This window comes from Pseudochaenichthys georgianus, chromosome 17 (genome assembly GCF_902827115.2).
Source record: "Pseudochaenichthys georgianus chromosome 17, fPseGeo1.2, whole genome shotgun sequence".
In the NCBI taxonomy this organism is placed as follows: domain Eukaryota; kingdom Metazoa; phylum Chordata; class Actinopteri; order Perciformes; family Channichthyidae; genus Pseudochaenichthys; species Pseudochaenichthys georgianus.
Genome location: NC_047519.1, coordinates 18,670,124 through 18,691,914, shown reverse-complemented (window position 1 = coordinate 18,691,914; position 21,791 = coordinate 18,670,124). Strand labels below are relative to the sequence as shown.

Below are 21,791 nucleotides of genomic sequence, written 5' to 3'. Positions count from 1 at the left end.
ACTTTGTTTTGCCTGAACTATATAATATAACCTACATTATATTTAACTTGCATACATCTATTTTACTTTTGCTACATAAGGATTTTAAACAAACTTTGTTGCTTCAGAGTTGTTGGGTGCACTCGATCAATTCGTTTTGAAGCTTGTGCAGTTGAAAGGCACATTAACATACTTGTACTTGAATTGCTTATTTAATAAATGTTTTGGCCATTTTAATTACAGATTGTAACTATAGCAACCCACCTTTGTCAGTGTTTGGCCATTACTAGCATCCTACTACATAAATATGCAACACATATTCATTGTAAAGGTCTTCAAGCAATGTTTTTATTTGCGATTATTTTACAACAACACTAATTCAAGTCTACATCTTCAGGGAGGGGTAAAGGAAACAACACTGCTGATGGTCTGCTCCATCTCTCTCCTCCACCATTATACATCTATCTACCACTGGACCAAGTAGTTTGACAGAGACAGTGGGGGGGGACAGCATTAGAATAATAGCAACAACAGAACTCAAAGAGTCAAGACAGCAGTACACAAAGGACTCGGGTCAATGTCTGGATTGCAGCATACATGAGGGGACAGCTTTGCAGCGATCCATATTAGTTCATTTGCTTCTTTCTAGCCAATTCAAGTGTAGAAAGAAATCACATTTAAAATATTAATCCAACCCAGGATCGTTACACAGACAACCAATAGAGGAGGGGTAAGAGGGGGCTGCCGGTGAGCGAATACAATCTTACAATCTGACAGCAAAAGGAACTTTATCTGAGTCCGTTATCAATTGTACAACATAATATGAACTTTACAATTACCTTACCAGTAAACATTAATAGATAGACTTTTTTTGTATTTTACATATTCAAATAATGTGCATTTTTTCGTGTGAAGACATTACACATTAACAGAAAACATCGGAGACATGTGTGATTCTCCTCAAGTGCTTACAGACGGTGTTGCTTTCAATGACAAGCAGCATGTTTTCCTCAATAATGCGAGAATAACTGCTGACTAAATATGGGACGGGACATTTATTCATTTGTCCAAATTAGTTTTCCTTATCACTTTGTATTCAAAGTGATCAACTCATGTTTAAATGATGTCAATCATGTTGCCACAGAGCTTTTGAATATATAAAGGCAGTCTTAAATGGTATTCATGTTCATAATTGCATTTGCCCCAGCTCCCTGAGCCCAGGGCAAAATGTAATTAAAAGCTTTGAGAATGTACTCACTGAAATCATTTTCTCATTATCAAGCCAGCCTCTGTACAAAGTGGCATATTACTAGCCATTAAACTGGTAAATGAGTCTCTTTTAATTATGCTATTGAGGACAACACGTCTTGAAGTTTATTTGTATGTATGTGCTGTTATGTAGTACATGCTATGTACATAACCACGCTGCTTAATTGAAATGTCAATGGTCCTGTGAAAGAAAGGCTCTCTCTGCTGCATGAGCGATACCTTTTTCCTCCTGGCCAACGAGCCCAATTCCTTCCAAAGGGCCTCATTTATTCACATTGTTCTTGTAAACATTATTTGCATTGTCCTTTTTAAACCGAGTGCATCCATCATCAGCTGTGTACATCGATTTCAGTGATTCTTATTTAGATTTGTTTCAGATGTTAAGGAGGTCCAGCATTACAGTAGGTGTCTGATGGAAACATCATCATGTGAGTCATGAATACGTTCACTGTCCTCTGAGTTGGGACATTCATTTGATCCATCGCATCAATGTTCAATATCTTGTGTCCTCGACCGTCAGACGATTTGGAAGCTAAGAGGAGTCAAACCAGCTGTTGATGTTTGGAGCTTTGTAGGTCCTGTGCATGTTGTGACACCTCTGCATGCTCCTAAAGAACTATCACAGTCTCACATACACACAGTGGGATGGGGTGATGTGGGTGTATGTTGAGTTTGTCCTCCATACAATCTGATCCTCAGTTAGACATTGTGTCCAGTCCCAGCGAGGCGGCGTGCTGTTTGGCTCTCAGACGCAGGTTCTCGATGCTGGTGGTCTTGCTGTTGTGGCTGGCCAGGCCGCCCGCAGCCGGCGCCTGCATCAGGGGGCTGCCCCACACCTGCTGGGCGTGATGGGACAGGGACTGGTAGTAAGACTGGCAGGGCAGAGAGCCCAGCGGGGCGGGGGGCATGTTAACATTCATCCCCAGGTAGGGGAGTGAAGATGGGGCGGAGAGGTCGAAGGCAGGGTAGTGCACCATGTTGTTGGTGGCGGCCATGTGCTGACGGAACTGCTCCTGCAGACGGAACAGGCTGAGGGGGGAGGAAGAGTAAGAGTGGCTCTGAGGGAGGGGGCCAGCGCTGGACATGCCACCGCTGGAGGAGGAGGGCGTCACGGACGGAGAGACGAAAGGAGAGTCTGGACAAAGACAAGAGGAGATTTTAATTATTCATTCAGCTGATGAATACAGTCTTGCCAATAATAGCATATTCAGCTTCCTGTCAGAGTAACGATCAGGTGTCATAAGTTCTTACCTGGTTTAGGGCTGAGTCTTTTGCAACCTGGAGATCTGTCCTCAGGAGTCGCTGCTCTCTCACACTTCATCTCCTCTCTCTGAGATTTACCCTCGTCCTCCTTATCTGTGGCATTGTCCTCTGTCGCAGACTCGCTGCCAGAGTGTTCTGCTGATGTGACATTCAGTTCGATGTCCAGGGGTTCGGGACAGACCCCAGCACCCTCTGTCTCCAGAGAAGAGGAGGAGGAGGAGGGAGGAGGGAGTTGGGTGTCAGGAAGGACAGTTGTGGAGGGAGCTGCATCCTCCTTCTCGCTTCCTCCTTCTCCTGAGGCTTCCTTCTGCTTCTGAAGCTGCTCTTTCTGCAGGCTGCGCTGCTTCTTACGGAACTTGGCTCTGCGGTTTTTGAACCAAACCTGGTGGCAGAGGGGAGAAGAGGGCGAGTTAGAGGGAGAACAAGCTGAGGAGATGTCCAACTATGGACACCAACTGTAGTACCAGTCTGTATCAAATGATTGAGTGGTATATAAAAATCCCAGAAAATGTCAGCAACATAAAGTTCAAGATACATTATCATAATCACAATTACATCAGTTTTAACATTATTAATAGTTTAATTTACATGTACTTTAGTACTTTTTCGTATTCAGATGACCAATATGATTCAGTACTCTCTACAATTATTTTAATTTTCCTGTTTTGGTAATAATGGACAGTTATAAATAAAAGACATATAAATATATATTGTGAATTTTCTCACTACTTCTTTAATTGCAAATAAAGTTGCCATTCAAAGATAATGCACACACATGTGATAGTGTACAAACACAACAAAACACTTTAGAGGTGCCCATAATATACAACACCTGCATTAAAAATTACATAATTGATCAGATGGATAAATAATTCGAAGACAACATGTAGCATTAAAAGCCCATCTAACCTGCACGCGGGCCTCGGGCAGGTTGGTGCACATGGCCAGTCGCTCTCTCATCACCACATCCGGGTAGTGTGTCTTCTGGAAGGTCTTTTCCAGCGCCTCGAGCTGCTGTGCGGTGAAGGCCGTGCGGCTGCGGCGCTGCTTGCGGTGCTGAGAGCCGTAGCGAGCCTCCAGGATGATGTCTTGAAATGCGCAGCCGTTGGAAAGGAAAAACACACGGAAAGTTTATTTTAATGTTCGTCAAATAATTAAACAGCTCACTTGTATTTGCATTACTGTCAGCCGGTCTGATTATAATATGTCACAATTATATTTGTTCAACTAGCTTGAATAATTTGTTTGCAGAAAGGGCAACAATATGCATCCAAAATATGAGTTTGTGTGTGAGCGTGCACTCAATTACCAGCTAGTCTCTCTGCCAGTGTGAGCGCGTGCACGGATGGCCGGTAGTCGGGCGCGTGCTGTGCCTGCTGCGCGGCCTGCTGATGCAGGTTGTACATGGCGCTCAGCGAGTTCATGGCGTGCAGAGAGTAGCCGTTCACCCCGTAGTGCTGCATGCTGGGAGGTCGCTATACCTGCGGACCGGAAGAGAGTGCTGTGAATTAAAGAGAAAGGAATGGAGTTCATTTAAGGACATTGTGAAAGTAAAGGCGCGTGGATGCTGATGGGTGCAGTGCACTGAGCTAAAACTCACCGTTATGACCTTGTGTTGTAAGGTATCTAAGTAGATTTACTGAAGTACTTTACTTAAGTACAATTTTGGGCTGATTTGTAGGCTATACTTCTGCTTCACAACAATTTAGAGGTTAACCGTTTACTTTTACTTCACTACATTTATTTAATATCTTTAGTTACTTTGCAATTGTTTGTAATTATGTGAAATATAAACAACACCTACATAAGACTGTAGTTACACCTGGAGTAAATTCGAAAGCTACCCTATAAGTAATTTAAATTAGCTGCACATTTACCAGCTTTGATAACACGTTGATGCAACAATATTTAATCAAAATATATGATATATTATTTTGAAATGGGCCAATCTGCATAATACTTTTACTTTTGGTAGCCTATATATTCTGAATACTTTTGCACTTTTGCATTTTGAATGCAGGACTTTCAGAGTATTCCTACGGTCTACTTTTACTTCAATATCTGAGTAGGCCTTATTCAACCTGGTAATGACAGAAAATAAGTCAAACGAGCTTTTTATTAGTATCCTTTACATGAGGTCCTCGCGCTTAAGGGCCAATATATTTTGATGTGCGCAGTCAGACTAAAGTGTTATCCATTAACATCCAATTATCGCTGTGTTCAAACCATTAATTATACAAAAGACTTTTAATTGGGGTAATTATCACTCATTCCCATAATGAACCGTGACGAATGCCTTATTCATGAATTTATTCACGTCATTTATGATCCCGGAGCAACCAAATCCCCGGTGAAAAAACGTTGCTTGACAGATCAAGGCGTTGATGAAATGTATCGGAAAAGGAAATAAGATTTGTTCCGGGTGTCGGTGTCCAAAACCTGCGACCAGACAGCAGGATTATTTTTGAATAGATGATTACAGAAATGTCATTCTCAAAAAGTGTTGTTTAAATGAGTGTATTACTTGTTCTCCTTTCAAAATTAATTTCCAGAAACGTTTACATTTATTTAAGTTTAGGTTGTGTTATTTTAAAATAAAAATGTAAAATTTCCTTAAAGTCTCGCATTGAAGCAATTTCCAAAACTCTATTTGCTGACCTCCACGACTGAGATTTTCGTAGATGTATAGCCTTCAGGACACGATTAGATATGTATTAGTACGGAGGAGGCTGACAGGAGGGAATACTTGAGAGGCCCAAACAGTTATTATAACTGTTACAGTCCGCAGGGAAAATATATAAATCTTTCTCCATATGACAGGTACACTATACAGAAAAATTGTTCTTAAAGTTCTGGACAGATAGGCCTACTGTTCAGGTTATCATTTAGCTAATTTCGTTTTTATTTAATCTCTCTAATTCACAACGTTTTTTTCAAAATTGTGATGTAAATTTCAACAAAGTAAAGAAAAATCAGAAAGTGTTGTTAAAATTATAAAGAGTATTATTTGATATTGCAGAACCTTTTAAATTGACCAATGCTCTGAACACATTTTTTTCCGGATATTAGTTTTAATTTAAAACAAAATTGTTGTTAATTTTAAGTGACCTTATTTCTGGTTGACGTCTTTTGAATATCTATAGTTTTTGTAACAATCAAATGTCAGTTTAAGGATTTGATTTCAGTATGATTTTTATTGATTATTATTATTGATTTTATATGGCCAAATAAGCTATTATAAAAATGTGTTGTAAGTCAGAAAAGACTAGGTGGTCGTTTTTATAACAGGCACTTTTTCCTATCCACTTCGCAGCTTTTGAGTGTGTTTGCGTGTATGTGCGTGCGTGCGTGTGTGTGTGTGTGTGTGTGTGTGTGTGTGTGTGTGTGTGTGTGTGTGTGTGTGTGTGTGTGTGTGTGTGTGTGAGTGAGTGAGAGAGTGTGATGCCCGCAGTGCCCATTCCCAGCTTATTAAGTGGCTGCGGCGGCTGATGAATGTGATCAGAGGGCGGTGGGGAATAGTTTAATTCGCCGGGACAGAAGGTGCTTCGCTAAACATTTACTTTACTCCCCCAAGTATTTGAGTTGAATGGGCCCCCCCTCCCCGTCTCTCTCCCCCCCCCCTTCCCCTCTCTGGCGGCCTCTTATCCCATCGCCCCGGGGCAACGTTTTGGCTGAGATGTATGGCCTCTCCGCGGGTAAAAATATGCATGTTGATCCCATGGTTGATCCCCATTTGGCTCCCCGTCTAATGGAAGTGCAAATAGGTTTCGACTGCGAGGCCCTCCATTTATCATCAACGCTGACACGGACGGACGTACAGTGGGACTGAGGTGGGTAGCTCAGGGTGGGAGCTCCCAAGAATGAATGTGCGTTCACGCGTGGGTGTGTGTGTTCTAGTATAATAGGCTAACGATTTTTGCTCAATTCTACTTTTTTCCTTTTCTGTTTTCTCTGAAAACAAAATGTGTTTTTAAACGATTGCGCATACAAAAAAACAGTTCAATTAACATAAATGCACCATAAATCTATAAACATTTATCAATATGTTCATTTGTTTACACCTGCGACCAATCACACAAGTTTGAGGGAATACACATCAGCTATTGATTTGACTTTCTTTTTTAGCAAAATTCAGTTATCTGCAAATCAAAATAACTGCTTCTCAAATGCATGCTTTCAGACTCCTTCCCCCCTTATGTTGTAGTGGAAGTAAACTGTGTTCGCTTTAAGCCTGCCACTAGCTTTACCCACCTTTTATATTTACCCCTACATGTCTGGTTAGCCTGTATCCTCTCCCCATATCAAATTCAGCACAATAGCATTGCTCTTCACTGGGAGCCAGTGCTGTTATTGTCATTCATAAGCCTCTCTCTGCTCCAGGCACTGGGCCCTCCTGGCAGCCCTGCTCAATGCTTCGATTATCAGACCGTCATTATGTAAATTGGAATGTACAGTGCAACTCTTTCATCCGACTAAATTAGGAAAAAATGTATTTGCTAACAGCCCTGAGGGGCAGGGGTCGACCAGACAGTCTGCTCTTGCTGTGTCACAGTGTAAACTGTCAGAGTGCGAGGGACGTGTTTAATTTGTAATGAGCTGTTATAATGAAGGATATTCGTTGTCCATGAGCCAGAGTCTGATTTTTGTTTATGGTAAATAATTGTAAGACCCTAATGTCACATTATGGTTATTTTCTGAGAATGCATAAAAGACATAACCGTAAAACCTTAAGAAAACAATATAGAAATAACCTTTACATTTGTATAACTTTAGAGAAACAGGAGTAGGCTATTTTGGACAGCTGATTTAGCTGTCTGGAAAAAAAACATACACTTAAGTGTTAGACTTTTATTTAGTTTTTTTATTATTTGTAATGAGGCCGTTTTCAATTGTTATTCTCAGGCCATGTTGCATTGTGGGTTACACACTGAAACGTAGCCCTATACCAGATGTATTCAATAGGTCTATTTATATTGCTCTTCTTTCCAAACACTTAAAACATTATCTTATTTTGATACAGGCAAAATCACAACACGTGTGTCTTTCCTTTCACTTTACAAACACAATATTTCGATCCAGAGGGACTGACAATTTAAAGTCTAATACAAATGCAAACCAGATTAACATGAACATTAAAGCATTAATGAATAACGTTTTTTTTCAAAATGCAACATGAGAAAAATGCGTGACTAAATAAAGAGATGAAGAAAGTGTTTACCTCTTGTGGAGACCGTTGTATTCTCCGTCAGTTCCCTCCGAGCGGCGCTGTCAGATTTCTCTTCCGCTGCCGTTTGTTTTTAATGCCCACTGCTGTCTGTCCTTTTGTCCGACAGTAAGAGAAGGAGTGTGGGCAAAGTAAAAGTCATCCAGAGTCTGTTTCTTCACTTCAAGTCCGTCCGCTGGTGCTCCACCTGCTCATGTGAGAAGCTGCCATCTGCTGGTGCGCGAGAGCCGGGTGGAGGGACTTTAAGGAGAGCCTCGCGGGGGTCATGCTCGCTTTCTATTGGCTCTCATGACTGTCAGTCAAGTTATTAAGGCGGCTGATCGTCCAGCGGCATACTGTCGCACTGACTTCTGGAGTTATTTTTTAAATATGATCAATTTAAGGACATTATGTCCGCTAAATCCCACCGTGTCCGTCTACACCTATTTTAAAAATTTTTTTTTTAATTGATAACATTTGAAGCTATATTATTTCTCTATCTCATTTGGCAAAACATGTTTAGATATTGATTTGTAATCAACATAAATAGGATGAACTTGATATATTTCAAAATCTCTATTTATCTATTAAATATTTGTTGTAATATTCGTATGCATTTAAACGAGAATAAAGAAAACGTTCCTGTTTAGCAGTTTATCTGAAATATAAATTAAATATTAAGATATTTATTTTTTAATAAAAAACACTTTAATCTAATTTCATGAGTTTCAATGATTTTATTTTATTTTTTCAAATCTCCTCCTCAAACGGACACTTGGATCATGAATCCAAAGCTTCTCCTTGGTTTTTGTGAGGAAAAGAAACCAGCCTTTATTTTGTTTGCTTTTCGGCTTTTTCCTGCATGCCACTGAAGGAGAGACTAGAGAGATGGCTAATAGATGCCAGGGTGCTAGACTCTCTCCCGGCCTGGAAGGATTTGGGATGGGATAGGGAAGACAAGACGCCATCTCAGCCTCCAAAAACCCCTGTCTTAAAATGACTGCGGGTAAGAGGATTAGGGCAATAATGCCCTTCTCTTTTTGAAGGGTTTTTAGAGAATATTTCTTCTCCCGGAGCAAAACCGTTTAGGTAGGGAATTAAGGGCAGCGCAAAGTAGCCTTTTAATGTAAAGCTTGCATATTTTGTTGGGAGATTCTTTGGGAAAGTGCTTGGCCTATAACGCAGTTTTATCTCTGACCATGTTTCTCACTCTGAACACGTTTGAACATTCGACAAAAGATTTAATCGAACAGAGAATATTTATTTCAATGCGTTTTGCGTTACATTAAAACACAATTCAGCACCCACTGTTTACAGTCAGTGTTTTGGGACATTTATCATAACGTTTAAAGTTATGAGAGAAAGAGATGAGGCACTCGAGGTGAAGTGGGTATTTTTTCTTAAAAGAAGTATGTTTTTTTAAGTATCGTTGGACTATTTTGAAGTATAGCTAAAAACTGTCATATATATTAGCTTAAAATTACATAATTGATTTGAATGTTGAAATAAAAAACGACAGAATTAAATGAATATAGCCATACACCAATTATTAACTTTTGCGCTACACTAAATTGTTACTAATAATGATTATTATAATAGCCTTTTTTAACGTTACAATACATATTCAATGTGTGTATTTGCTTACACATTGATTAAGGCTATTTGAGTCAAATGTAATTTGATTGTTATTATTGTTATTATTATTAACTTGTGTAATTGATGTCTTCGAAATGTCATCGCCGTGGTGCGTCTTTGCTTTTGTTTTTTTAAACCACCCAAACTTTTTGTGCTTGAAAGTCTTTCCCCTTTTGCCTGAAAAAACTCGTGTGCCTCTGTGGTTTCTGTCGCCTTGGTAGGCTCCTATCACTCGGTTTCTCTCCAAGGTCTGAGAAAGAAAGAGGATTAACTTGTGAACCAATGGAAATAAGAACTTAAACGGGAGGTAAATCTGCCCACTGTCTCTTTGTGAGGACCGTCTCTAAAGCAATTAAAGCGAGAAAGAGTTTCTTCTCAGCGCCTCTCCACCTAAAGCTCCTTAGAGAGACTAGAGCTGTCCAGCGCATCTGAAGGGCTTAAACGCCAAAAAAACAGCTCCCCTTACCCCTGTACCCATGCACTGCTGAATACAAGGTGGGTAAACAATGACCTCTACTTAACGAATAACCAAAAATAAAAATATAATTTTTTTTTAATATGGCAAAGGAATTTTGGTTTATTTGGAATGTTCCAACCTCTTGTAGATAAAACATGGTAATATAGATTTCTGTTGTTTCCTCATTGATTTCCTGCCAGGTTTAATCCTTTTTGAAAGCAGTTATATTCCTTTTATCAAACGCATATCTAGAGTCTACTTTCTCCTCTTGTCTCAGCCTGTATTTGATAGAGGTATTTGACCAAAACCATCTCTAATGCCGGTGAATTCTGTTCTCTAATAGCTAATTAATACTCTTAATGATGTTTCTGCAACTTCATGAATACATTAGGGCTGCAATCCAGCAAGCCTCAGCCTCCCCGGCACCATTCAAGGGTATTTCAGCATCTGTTCATCCCAGGGCAATTAATCATTTTGATGTGTAGTTTAAAATCGACTTCTTGCAGGAGACCTTTTTTTTGTGACAAGAATAACAAAGCAATTTGCCAGGAGCCACCTCTTAGACAGTTATTAGCAGCACTTCCATAGCAGGACCTGCCTTTCTATTTATTTGAAAAAATGTGTTAGATAAATGCATTTAAAAAGACAGCGACAGTTTTTGCGGTTTATTTTCAGCACCACGCCTCTGAATCCTCCTGAAATCCCTTTTATTGGTGACAAGATCTCAGGATCTGCTCTGCAAATCCCTCCTCTAAAAGTTTCAACCTGTCAGTTTCCTCTAAAAGCTGAATAATTCCCCTTTTTTTCTCTCTCCATCCATCCCCTTCTCTCTTTCTTCTTTCCCTCTTTTCTCCCTTGTCTCAGCTCTTCTGTCTCATTTCTTTTCCTTGCCTTCTCTCCTCTCTCTCTGTCGCTCTCTGGCCCGGATCCCTCAGCACAAGGGGCCCCATTGTGTAGTCCTAATCCAGAGGCAACACAGCTTTAGGGACATGCAGGGATAAAAGGCCCATTAAGCCCACAACTTTATGGGGGCAAATCTCTCCCTAATCCTTCGCTTTATCTAAACAAAAGCCCCTCTGCCTTAATCCACCTATGTGTTGAAAAAGAAGAGAGGAAAAAACTGGAGGGAGTGTCAGAGAATGAGGGAGAAAAAGAGAGAAGAGAACAAGAGGGAGAACGAAATCTCACACACTGTAGGATTGAACGAGGAGAGATCATAGAGGGAGGGTCTAAAGTTTCCTGGAAGACCTAAGTAATAGTGACAAGCTTTCACCTGCATGGAGGAACTCTCACATGTGTTAACTACAACTGCTGCTGCACGGCTGGAGTGAATCGTGATCCCCTGAAGGACGCAATTCATATTTTGACCACATAAACCCACAAACACATCACAAAAGCATGGACACCGTTGAGGGAATTATGAAAAGCGTGGTATTAAAGTTGACCAATAGGGCTCTGGTGTTCAAAATGAATTGAGAGTATGAGGTTTATTCTCAAAAGAGCTTTACCCGTTCAGCAGGAAGTTGTTGGGTGAAGGTGACAGCAAGGTCACATAAGGATAGAGTACAGCTATGCAAGAAATTAAACTTGACATGATTATAAATATATAATTTAACAGACATATAGATTCAAATCTGGCAAACATGTTTCCAACTTGATTGCAATTGAAAAGATAGGTTTGTATTTCTATGAGCATTAGAAATCTTAAATAATTGTTGACGACAGGCTTTTTTTTTTGTTGAAACCCTGTTAAACAACTTGGGAATATTTGCAGTGTTTTCAAATGTGTGGTTGTATTTTTAGTAGTGAGACAGCCTGTTGTTGATATTGATAACTTATTATTGTGATTAGTTTTCTTCATTATGGATATCAAGCTGAAAACTGCATATCTATGAAACTGAGCTCACAGATGTTCATTTGGGTTCTGACTTTTTTTGTCTCATGATGATCACATGTCCATTCACCATTGATTGTTCTTAAATATGAGTTTTTGTCTATATTCCACACTAAGTTATCAGATACTAATATCATTTGAATAAGGTCAAAACAATGTCGGTAAGACAAAGAGTCAATACATTTTCTTCTCTTGGCATTTCAGCTCGTAAGGCTTTTACTGTATCTCCTAGGACTGATGGGATATGATCTTTTTTAATACAAAAAACAATGTGTTAAAATCTTACTTACCAGTAAAATATGTAATACATGTTTTTTTAACAGTAGAGGAAGTCCAGTACCAAAGAAAGTTGTGTGTGTCGCAGTCAAAGGATTGTCCAACTGAATATTCCAGATACAGTTTAACTCGGGTGTGGCCTCTTTCACCCTCTGGTAATATCGACACAAGGTGTGGCCTCCTTTGCCCCGATTCCAATTAAAGAAATGGGTTCACAAGGCCAAATCTTAACAGCGATTACAAAGCTAAAGCCAGAATCCCTTCTCTTCCTCTAAAACATCTGTCTTTACCACAGAACATCCCACAGTATCTGCTCCAGCATACAGACTATCAGAGCCTAATCTGGAGTGGGGTTTAGCAGACTGAGAGCTCAAGTCTGATGGTTTAAATCAGAGCTCAGAGGGATAGGTGGAGATACCGGCTGATACCTGTTGCATTAGGGGTAAATACTCACACTAAAACTTAGCTGAATGTGATGAGTGAGTCGAATATCTTGAGTTTGATTTTGGTGATGATTTTCCTTCTTAAATACCCGTTTGAACTGTGGTTTATTGGCTCCTTTCAGAATAAAATGCGCACCAATCTGTAAAAACTTCAAAAGCATCAGACTTCTTTTACTTTCAGCATGGCACTCATCCTGTTTTCTTCATTAACACTCTCAAGTACCGGCTCCTCTCCGGCTCCGCTCCCTCCTAATAGAGCTAACACAGAGTTAATGAAGCGAATAGTTGGGACAATTTAGTCATTAGAGACAATTAAGTCAATCCATTGCAATCCAACTCAGACCAGGAGAAAAGGAGAGTAGTCTGGTGATGATCCAACAACCAGCCACCCAAACCAAGCACAGATTCCTCTGTTGAGTCAGCCAGTGTCGAGAGAGCTTTCCACCGGATTGAAGGAATTTTCCCTCTGGTGGTATCACTCGTAACACTTGAACCATTATAAGGCTGATCAGCAGTTGGCTCCATGCAGGGATTACACCTGGCCTCAGGAGGGGGAACATGTTTCCCAAAGAGGCAGGCAGACACAAGGCAGCCTGGATGCATTCCACCACAATAAAGTATAAATCCGCCTCTTCACAGCGTATTACAGGAATGAACATAAGGGATTGTGTCATTGTTGCCCTATAATCTGGCTTTAAACTCCTTGTTTTACAAATGGTCCTCTTTAAAAAGCTTCTTTCTTTTTGTGTGGGTCTTTTTCCCCCACTCTCTTCATCCTGTATTAACCTGCAGTTTCCTCATCAGCAGTGTTTATATTATTGTTCCCATGCATTGCAGATTTTAGGTTATAACTATCTATATTTGTAGAGTTTCCGTATGAAATGTTAAATGACACACAAGGGGAGTGGATCAACACTCCTTTGAAAGATCCTGTGAATAAGCATATTTCTTATTCGCTTGTCGCCAAAATGTACCGTATACAGTACTGTACGTATTATAATATTCCAAATGCCTTTCCATGTGTCCTTGCCCTCAACAATTGAGGGTAATATCCTATCCTGATTTGGAAGTGGAGATGGAGGCATTTTTTTCTGTTCGCTGAACAGGCAGCATGCATGAAATAACTCCTGATAGAAATGGCTGTCATCTTCTCTTCTGTCTCCACCTCTTCTGAACCTAAGCATTCATATGGTATTTGAAAGCTAAGACAATCAAACAATTTCCCCCAATAATAATTTAAAACTGTGTACAAAACAATTCAACTTGCAGTTTTACTATCAAGAGAATTCTTTATTTGATTATTTTCAATTATTTATGCTTTATGTATGAGTTTAATACTATTTATAAGGGCAACTTTGGGGTTGCCAAGTGATACAAAAGTGTAAATGTTTTCCATTTACCCTTTTGCTTGTTAGTAATGCAGTTGTGAGTCTTCATAATGCAATCCTGTGCAATCCTTCAACTACAAAAGTGAATTAGTAAATTACATTTTACGTTGGTTCCCATGACGATGCACGCCAAAGACTCTGATGATACTGAACAAACCCCCAACAGTTCGCAAGGCGCCATCATCAGGTCCACATTTGTATCAATAGCCCTGAATATCCCATTAGCTTTGGTTGCCTGCTAACATAAAAGGTACCTGCTCAAGATGTTAGCATTTTGTGGCATTTGTGAATGTGCTGATGCTTGCGTTTTATTCAAAGCATTGGCATAGAGTGGTTATCTAACAGTTGGTAGAGAGGCAACATGAGAAAGAGACTTGTAGCCAGCAGTAATGTGATGTGTGTTTTAGAACACTATGCTTTTAGACAGCCAGCCCTAATGATTCTCCATGAAACAGGTCTCTCTGCTCGCTTTGGCTATTAGGCCGTCATCGAGTTACTTTGAGAGGCATTTAAACAAAAGAAGCTCTTCTTCACTTTCTTATTAAGATGTGTTAGCTGCGGTGCTGATTGAGACTTCTGATAGATCAGAGGAACAAGCAACTGTGACAGACTGAAATGATTCATGGAATATCAATAATCTGGCCTGCTCTAAAGCCAAGCCTCTTTCCCTTTAATAGAAATAGAGAAATAACGTTTGAGGACTATGCTCTTTAGACTGAACACAATAATGGTACAAACTTGATTTTAGTTAACAAGTAATTAACAGTGACATATCAATGATGAAACACTCAACATGGGCATGATTTGGTCTTCCCTTTGACACACACACACACACACACACACACACACACACACACACACACACACACACACACACACACACACACACACACACACACACACACACACACCACACACACACACACACACACACACACACACACACACACACACACACACACACACACACACACACACACACACACACACACACACACACACACAACACACACACACACACACACACACACACACACACACACACACACACACACACACACACACACACACACACACACACACACACACTGATTGGGGTGAGGCCAGGCAGCAGGTCTGGTTCCAGCCCACTGTCCTCTCTTCATTCCATCTCTCTCCCTTGATTTGTTCCCCATGCGGCTCCTTGTTTGAGTCTCAAAGACCCTCCTCCTCCTCCTCCTCCTCCTCCTCCTCCTCCTCCTCCTCCTCCTCCTCCTCCTCCTCCTCCTCCTCCTCCTCCTTCTCTCTCCATCACCCCTGAAAGGAGCCTTGCTGGGCCCAACTGTCTGTGTAACGAGCTGGGCAGGGCGGTCACAGTGGGGTATGCGATTGTGTGTGTGTCAGTGTGTTTACATCTGTATATGTGTTTGTAGTGATCACTTAGTGGGGGTTTTTGCAGGCAGTCTCCACATGACAATGTACTTTAGGCCGTATTTGCTGTCACCCCTTTTTCTCACCTCTCACAAACAAACACACACATGTTGTTGTCACCTCTCAGTGATCCTTCAGCACTCTTCCACAGCAGGGAGGAGGCGGAGCAGCTGGCTAATGGACATGTTTGTTTACCTATTTGTCCTTGACATGATCAATTGATCAGCAGGCTAATTCACTGCCACCATGGGCTCATTACATTTCCATTTAAATTGCAAATGGATTTCTTCAAGGCTTCATCTTCCTTTCTGCATTTTTACTGTGCGAGTGTGTGTGTATGTACAGTATAGGTGATTGTCTGTGGACACATCCGAAGCTTTAACACTGCATAACGCAACAAAACGTCCTCGCCCACATAAGTGTGTTTGTGAGAGTGAGATAATAGGGAAAACCTTTTTCATATTACCTACAGTTGTACATCAGGGTTAATTACCTTCGTCATGAAGTAGGCATCAGTCATTCCATGGCTGTCATCAACTCACAAACACACACACCCTCCCCTAGGAGATGTGTGAGCTAATTCCTGGGAAGTAAAAGCCTGTGATTATGTGTTGCTGGGAAGATTACAGTGAACGATTACTGATGTAAAATGTAAACAGTGGGGAATGAACAGCTAAATTGAGTAGCAGCAGGAGATCGACATTATCGTAGATGAGCTTCTGGTAAAGCCTTTTGGGCTGCGGAGCTACGTTTTTACCACATTTAAGCAGAAAGTCTGGATGTTTGAACACTTTTAAATTAAAAGTGAAATATTTACTTATTTTAATTGGGGAATTTCCTTTTCTTTTTAGTATTTTTCATTTCATTTCATTTCAAACCTTTATTTATCCAGGTGTATCCCATTGAGATCATTGATCTCTTATTCAAGGGAAACCTGCTCAAGTAGGTTCCACATGAAACATAAAAACATAAACAGAACAACAAAAAGAACATCTTACAGCATCATTACAGGGATTACAATTTACAATAACTATCCACATGAGCAGTATTTTAAATGAATAGATTGAGATTTGAGATCATTAGTAGTTTTAATCTTCTCATACATACTGTAAACATGACGAGCTCACTCAGCAGATCTCCACCCTTGTTGTCTCCCTCTCCTTTGTCGAAACAAATACATGTTGATTCACAGTTAATTGTCCCTTACAGTCAAGATGGCGGCACATTTGGAGATTTATTCAACTGGCATCATGTCTAACTTTAGTGGATCTTAACATATGGGGTATTGAATTAGTCTGCAGATGCTCCGGTTCAAAAAAGTATTTTCAATGTTTTTGATCCACTTCAAAAGCCGAATTGTGACTTGATTTTAGCCGATTGCAAAAAAAAATGTGCTTGTTAAGCAGTGATTGATCACACACAGCCAGTTAAGAGGAGAGAGGAATCAGCAGTCAGTTTAGGTGTTATGCAGTCGGTTAAATTATATATTTTTTAACTCCGACGCACCACAAACAACTCAGGACCTCAATCTTACAGAAAAGATGTGAGGCTAATGGGTCAAGCTTTTCAATATCCGCTGCAAATAGACAGACAAAAACATGCACACAAACGCGGTGAAGATGATACGTGGATTACAATGAATGTGGAACTAGTCCTATAAGTATGAGAAGTAACCCAAGCACTACTGAAATTGTTAGGTGTTTAAGAATAATAAAAGTTATTTGTTCTGAGCCCAGATATATATAAGATTGAAAATTGACACATAGACAAACGGACAGATGGAAGGATACATGAGTGGCAGGGTCTTTACTACGGCATCTCAGGGGATTCATTTGTTTCATTGGTTTGTTTGGCCATAATGGGCTTTATATGATGACTCCTCACCCCTGTCAGATTCCACCATGATCCACACACACACACACACACACACACACACACACACACACACACACGCACGCACGCACGCACGCACGCACGCACGCACGCACGCACGCACACACATACACATACACACACACACACACACACACACACACACACACACACACACACACACACACACACACACACACACACACACACACACACAGCTCCGATCAATGGTCATACATTTGATCCCTGACTAGTCTGACACTTGCACCCATGAGGCCTTTGGTCACTCTGTTTCTCTTGACCACTCCTTATGCAACACACACACACACACACACACACACACACACACACACACACACACACACACACACACACACACACACACACACACACACACACACACACACACACACACACACACACACACACACACACACACACACACACACACACACACACACACACACACACACACACACACACACACACACACACACACACACACTCTCAGACTCACACACAAGCACTTTTTCCTTTCTCTCACTGCCTTCCTTCCTTCCCCTGACACACTTGTCAAGGACCTCGTTGACCCCTGACCCCGCCCCACTTGGCACCGTTATTGATTTTTTCCTCCAACCCTCTCAATCTGGGATGAAGAAGGGGGAGAACGGGAGAATTAGTCGCCATAGTCAGGTATAACGGAGGGGACGCTGAGGATGAAGCGATCAATGCTCGCTGATGACTGAGCTTGCAGCAGCAGAAACAACAGTCAGCCATGAAGAAAATCAAAGGGCTTGGGGCGAGCTGTGGGAGAAACACTGATGGGGGCAGATGTAGGGAAACTGGAGGGAGACGTTTGTTGTCTTTTTACAGAGTATTATTACTTTGGTATCTTACTAGAAACAAAAAGTATTACTGAAGTTTGAACATAGCATGCAAAATGCTTTATACCTTTATAAAGACATAGCTACAGCTTCTGTCAAACATAAACGACTGTATGCGTCGGGTAAGAAGAACAGGCCAAAGTTGACAATGATTCATTTGATATTCTACAAAGTTGAACTTTTCTAAACTACTGGTGTGTTTTATAAAGAATGTATTGTTTCCTTACTTTTCGGAATTTCCTTCCTTGTTTGTCTTCCTCTATTACTTTTTGCCTCCTGAATCAATCATGATCATTGCATTAGAAGAAGAAGCTTAACTGAGACAAAATTGACATTTAGGGTGTGTTAAAAAGCCAACATCAGTTTACATCTTCATTTTAAATTTGATACCCAGTAATCATACTCTAGTGTGTACCAAAACAACCCGTCCGAGACCACATGCTAGAGATGGCCTCGGTCCGTTTCCAAGCAAACCCTAGTGCGGTTTTATTGCAGTAAGAATGTAATCCGACTCTATTGCAGCAAGTGAACCAAAGCAGGGATTATGGGCTGCCTGCGTGGGCTTTTGTTATGTTGGATACAGGTAAACAAATGAGAGAGGACTGACTTTGTCTCATGCAGAAGTCGAATTGTTTGCTTTGTAACTGGGCATCTGTTTGGTTGGTACACCAAAGTAGTGTTCTGCTCCATGTTGCTCGGCATGTGTTTCCCGGTTGAATCAGGAATATATTGCACTTATTGATTCTGTGGTTTATATTTAAAACAACTACATCCTCACTTAACTTTACTCAAGTGTCAGACAGATATGCATAGAGACTTTTCACACACGCCAAGATAAAAGACAGTAGCTCACCTGTTTCTCTCAGGATCTACTCGATTCCACACTTTTTACCAAAACACAATCGCAATAGCTTTTCCCAGTATATTCACAATTGTTTTACACCTTTTAAGCTTTTCTCCGATTTCACATTTTAGAAAAGCACAAACCGACCAGTCAAACTCATTAAATCTCAAGATTCAAAGGTTTTAATGTCATATGCACATAAGCAGGGGCGCCGCCAGGGATTTTGGGCCCCATGAAAATATATCACATTGGGCCCCACCACCAGGCACAGGCCACTTTGTTTATAAATTACTTCGAGGGCTGTACAAAATGGTCTAGCGGTCCGTATACGTTATTATATTAAACCCCTGCTTTAATATAATAACATTAGTATTAATACCAAAATGTCGGTGATTAACATTTTGTTTACCTAATACAGACTGATCACTCAACGCTTCAAACTGTCCATCATCCAAATAGACTAAAAGTAGTTTTTTGTTTTATGTAGATCATTGGCTATGTGGGAAAATACTGTGTTTGAAATGTATAATTAAAATTAGATGTTAGCCTTTTGTTTTGATATATATATATATATATATTTTTTTGTTGTATTCCAGTCTCCCTTCAAATATGTTAAGAGGTATGTCAATCAACACAATGCTGCTCACCTCCTTCAGTTGGGAGAAAAGCTGGTTCAGGTTCAGCATTATGGGGGACAGGGCTGCTGAGCCTAGAGATGGATCTGTTGGTCCTGGCACCAGGGGCGGGGGGACAACTGATTTAGTATGAATAGGCGCTAAAAATGTGCATGCATTTATTAAAGGTAGGTAGGTAAGAATGGAGAAACCAGCTCAAGTGCGCTAGAATCTGAAAACCAAAAAAAAATCTGCCCCTTCCTTCAGACTTCCTTACAGAGCCCCTCCTCCAACACACACAAACGCGCACATGACCAATGAGGGCACGAGATTTGTGCACAGTTGGAAGGTTGACAGGCAGGTAGGCCATCCAATTATTTTAGCCGGGCCGGCTCAGATGATTGGTCGTGCTCTTTACAGCGCCACGGCTTCCACAGATGACATTTTTGTATGTATTTATTGTCAAAGCATTTAATATATTCATTGCTATCGGGATGTTAAGAGCATTCCATGGAATATAACAAAAAAGTTTTTCTGAAGTGAATTACCTACCCCACCTTTAAATGTCAGCTAAAAGAGCAGTGAAATTAAAAACCTCTGAATTGTTTGTACTTAATGTCAGCTTAGTAAAAAAAAACATTAGCTAACAGACTAATTTCCACCACTCATAGACCACACCTTTTCTTGTGAAAAACTGGGTGACATGCTGTCGCCCTTTAGTCCCTCTCTCTTGTCTTTCTCTCCTTTCTCTTCTTTTCTTAGAGCCTGACTTTTTGAGTCGTTGAGACATGGTACAACAACACACGTACGTAGGCTAAGTACTAGCATCCCTCCTCACATGCTTTCACTCTCTGCAAGTGCTGGTGCCCGAACCGCGTTTGGAGGCAGGACCAAACCATTACATGTAAATAGAAGGGGGTGTAGATAGGCTTTGGATAATTAACTTTTGGAAGAAAATAAGTTAAATTAATCGTAAGTTTAGTGAGTACTTTATCAATATAACGTTCTATTAATGTTAATTATTGAGGATTGATGAAAGGTTACTTATATATTTTTTTCTTAATGTTCTAAATATTTTGGGGCCCCCGTCAGTCACGGGCCCTTAGAATCGTCCTAACTTTTCACCCTCTTACGGCGCCCCTGCACATTAGCTACATTGTAGAAATGGCAATGCAAATCTTATGACCCGAGCGCCTCCAATAGTGTAACATAGTATAATAAAATAGAAGAATAAAAAAGAATAGTGCAAGAAATCTGTAAACACTTCATCTGTGACTGAAACTGTGTTTAAAGAAGTTGTGAAAGTTTTGAATTTTAAACTTTTTTGAACGACTATGACCTCCGGCGTCTTTTGCATAAATATCATCCGATGTGACTAAATCCTATTAGCATCATACTCTTATTTCCTAAATTAAAATTTGAAGCCAATCCACAGCAAACAAGCACTTCATCCCATGTCTACCCGTCTTTCTTTTTCTCTATTTTGTTCACTTTCGAAAATATTAAGCAGAGCATTTTAACCTGTTAAGCCCTGAGCCTGTTTTTCAGGTCTCAGGCTCGAAAATGACATTCCCAGAACAAATGACCATATCTTCCCTTCTAAAAAGGTTAAATTAATAATCTTTGTTCTCAAAGTAATGAGAAACCTGTGAGTTGGATGTAGAAGAGTCAGAATCAATATAGATGTTTTTATTTTAAAGAAAATTCAGGTTGAACATGGTAAAAAACTGTAAATTATAGTGTCCGTCCAAAAAATATTTTGTACTTATAGTGAAAACTAACCTTGGATGATGGGTTAGTAGACTAAAAGCTTTAGAAATCCAAAGTACAACATATAATAAGTACCCTGTATCAAGATTGATGCAAAACAAGTGATATTTGACCTTTTTAGACAGATTTAGCAAAGAAAACCTCTTCTGGGGCCATTTGGGTGGATTTTCCTTATCTCTGGATAAGGATAAATTCTTCGATTTTGACATGTGACATGTCTTTCTGACCAATAGAGCCAATAGAATCGAAGGGAAATCGTCCCGCACACACTCATGTTAAAAAAAGATGGCGTCTTCGTACAAACGGTTTTGCTCCAGAGTGAAGCTGTCTCTAGGTCTGACATCTCAAAACCGAAAAGCAGATTTATTGCTCATGGATTATCAGAAATCATTCAAAGTGACACAGACACATTGAATTAACCTATGGATTAACTTCAGCAACAGCATCGTTTTTATTGTTGTAATGCCATTGAAGACCATTTTTGACCAGACTACCACACAGGTGAGCCATTTTGCCGTTTTTGGCTAACTAGCTCCATATGTTTTGATGTGTGTTCTTGTTATTATCTCCAAGAGTTTGTATGATTGAGT

The 21,791-nt window shown here is 40.3% G+C and overlaps 1 protein-coding gene across 2 annotated transcripts; it reads right to left on the bottom strand.

Annotated features, from left to right (window-relative positions):
- Positions 1–369: 369 nt before the first annotated feature.
- dmbx1a (diencephalon/mesencephalon homeobox 1a) lies at positions 370–7,935 on the bottom strand. 2 transcript variants are annotated; one of them, XM_034104131.1, is made up of 5 exons: positions 7,730–7,935; positions 3,821–4,012; positions 3,421–3,599; positions 2,500–2,893; positions 370–2,383 (listed from the first exon to the last, which is right to left on the bottom strand). In XM_034104131.1, exons 2-5 carry the CDS (start codon positions 3,972–3,974, stop codon positions 1,944–1,946), a joined length of 1,167 nt encoding a protein of 388 aa, XP_033960022.1. In that variant the 5' UTR covers positions 3,975–4,012; positions 7,730–7,935; the 3' UTR covers positions 370–1,943. The 2 variants fall into 2 exon arrangements, with proteins under 2 accessions (XP_033960022.1, XP_033960021.1); XM_034104130.1 differs by having other exon boundaries at positions 3,821–3,992.
- Between the last annotated feature and the right edge of the window lie 13,856 nt (positions 7,936–21,791).

Coding starts and splice junctions, on each gene's coding strand:
- dmbx1a (XM_034104131.1), bottom strand. CDS start 3,974: ATGCAGCACTACGGGGTGAACGGCTACTCTCTGCACGCCATGAACTCG. Junction 3,600..3,820: donor ACTGGCAGAGAGACTAGCTG/GTAATTGAGTGC, acceptor GCGCATTTCAAG/ACATCATCCTGGAGGCTCGC. Junction 2,894..3,420: donor TGCCCGAGGCCCGCGTGCAG/GTTAGATGGGCT, acceptor CTCTGCCACCAG/GTTTGGTTCAAAAACCGCAG.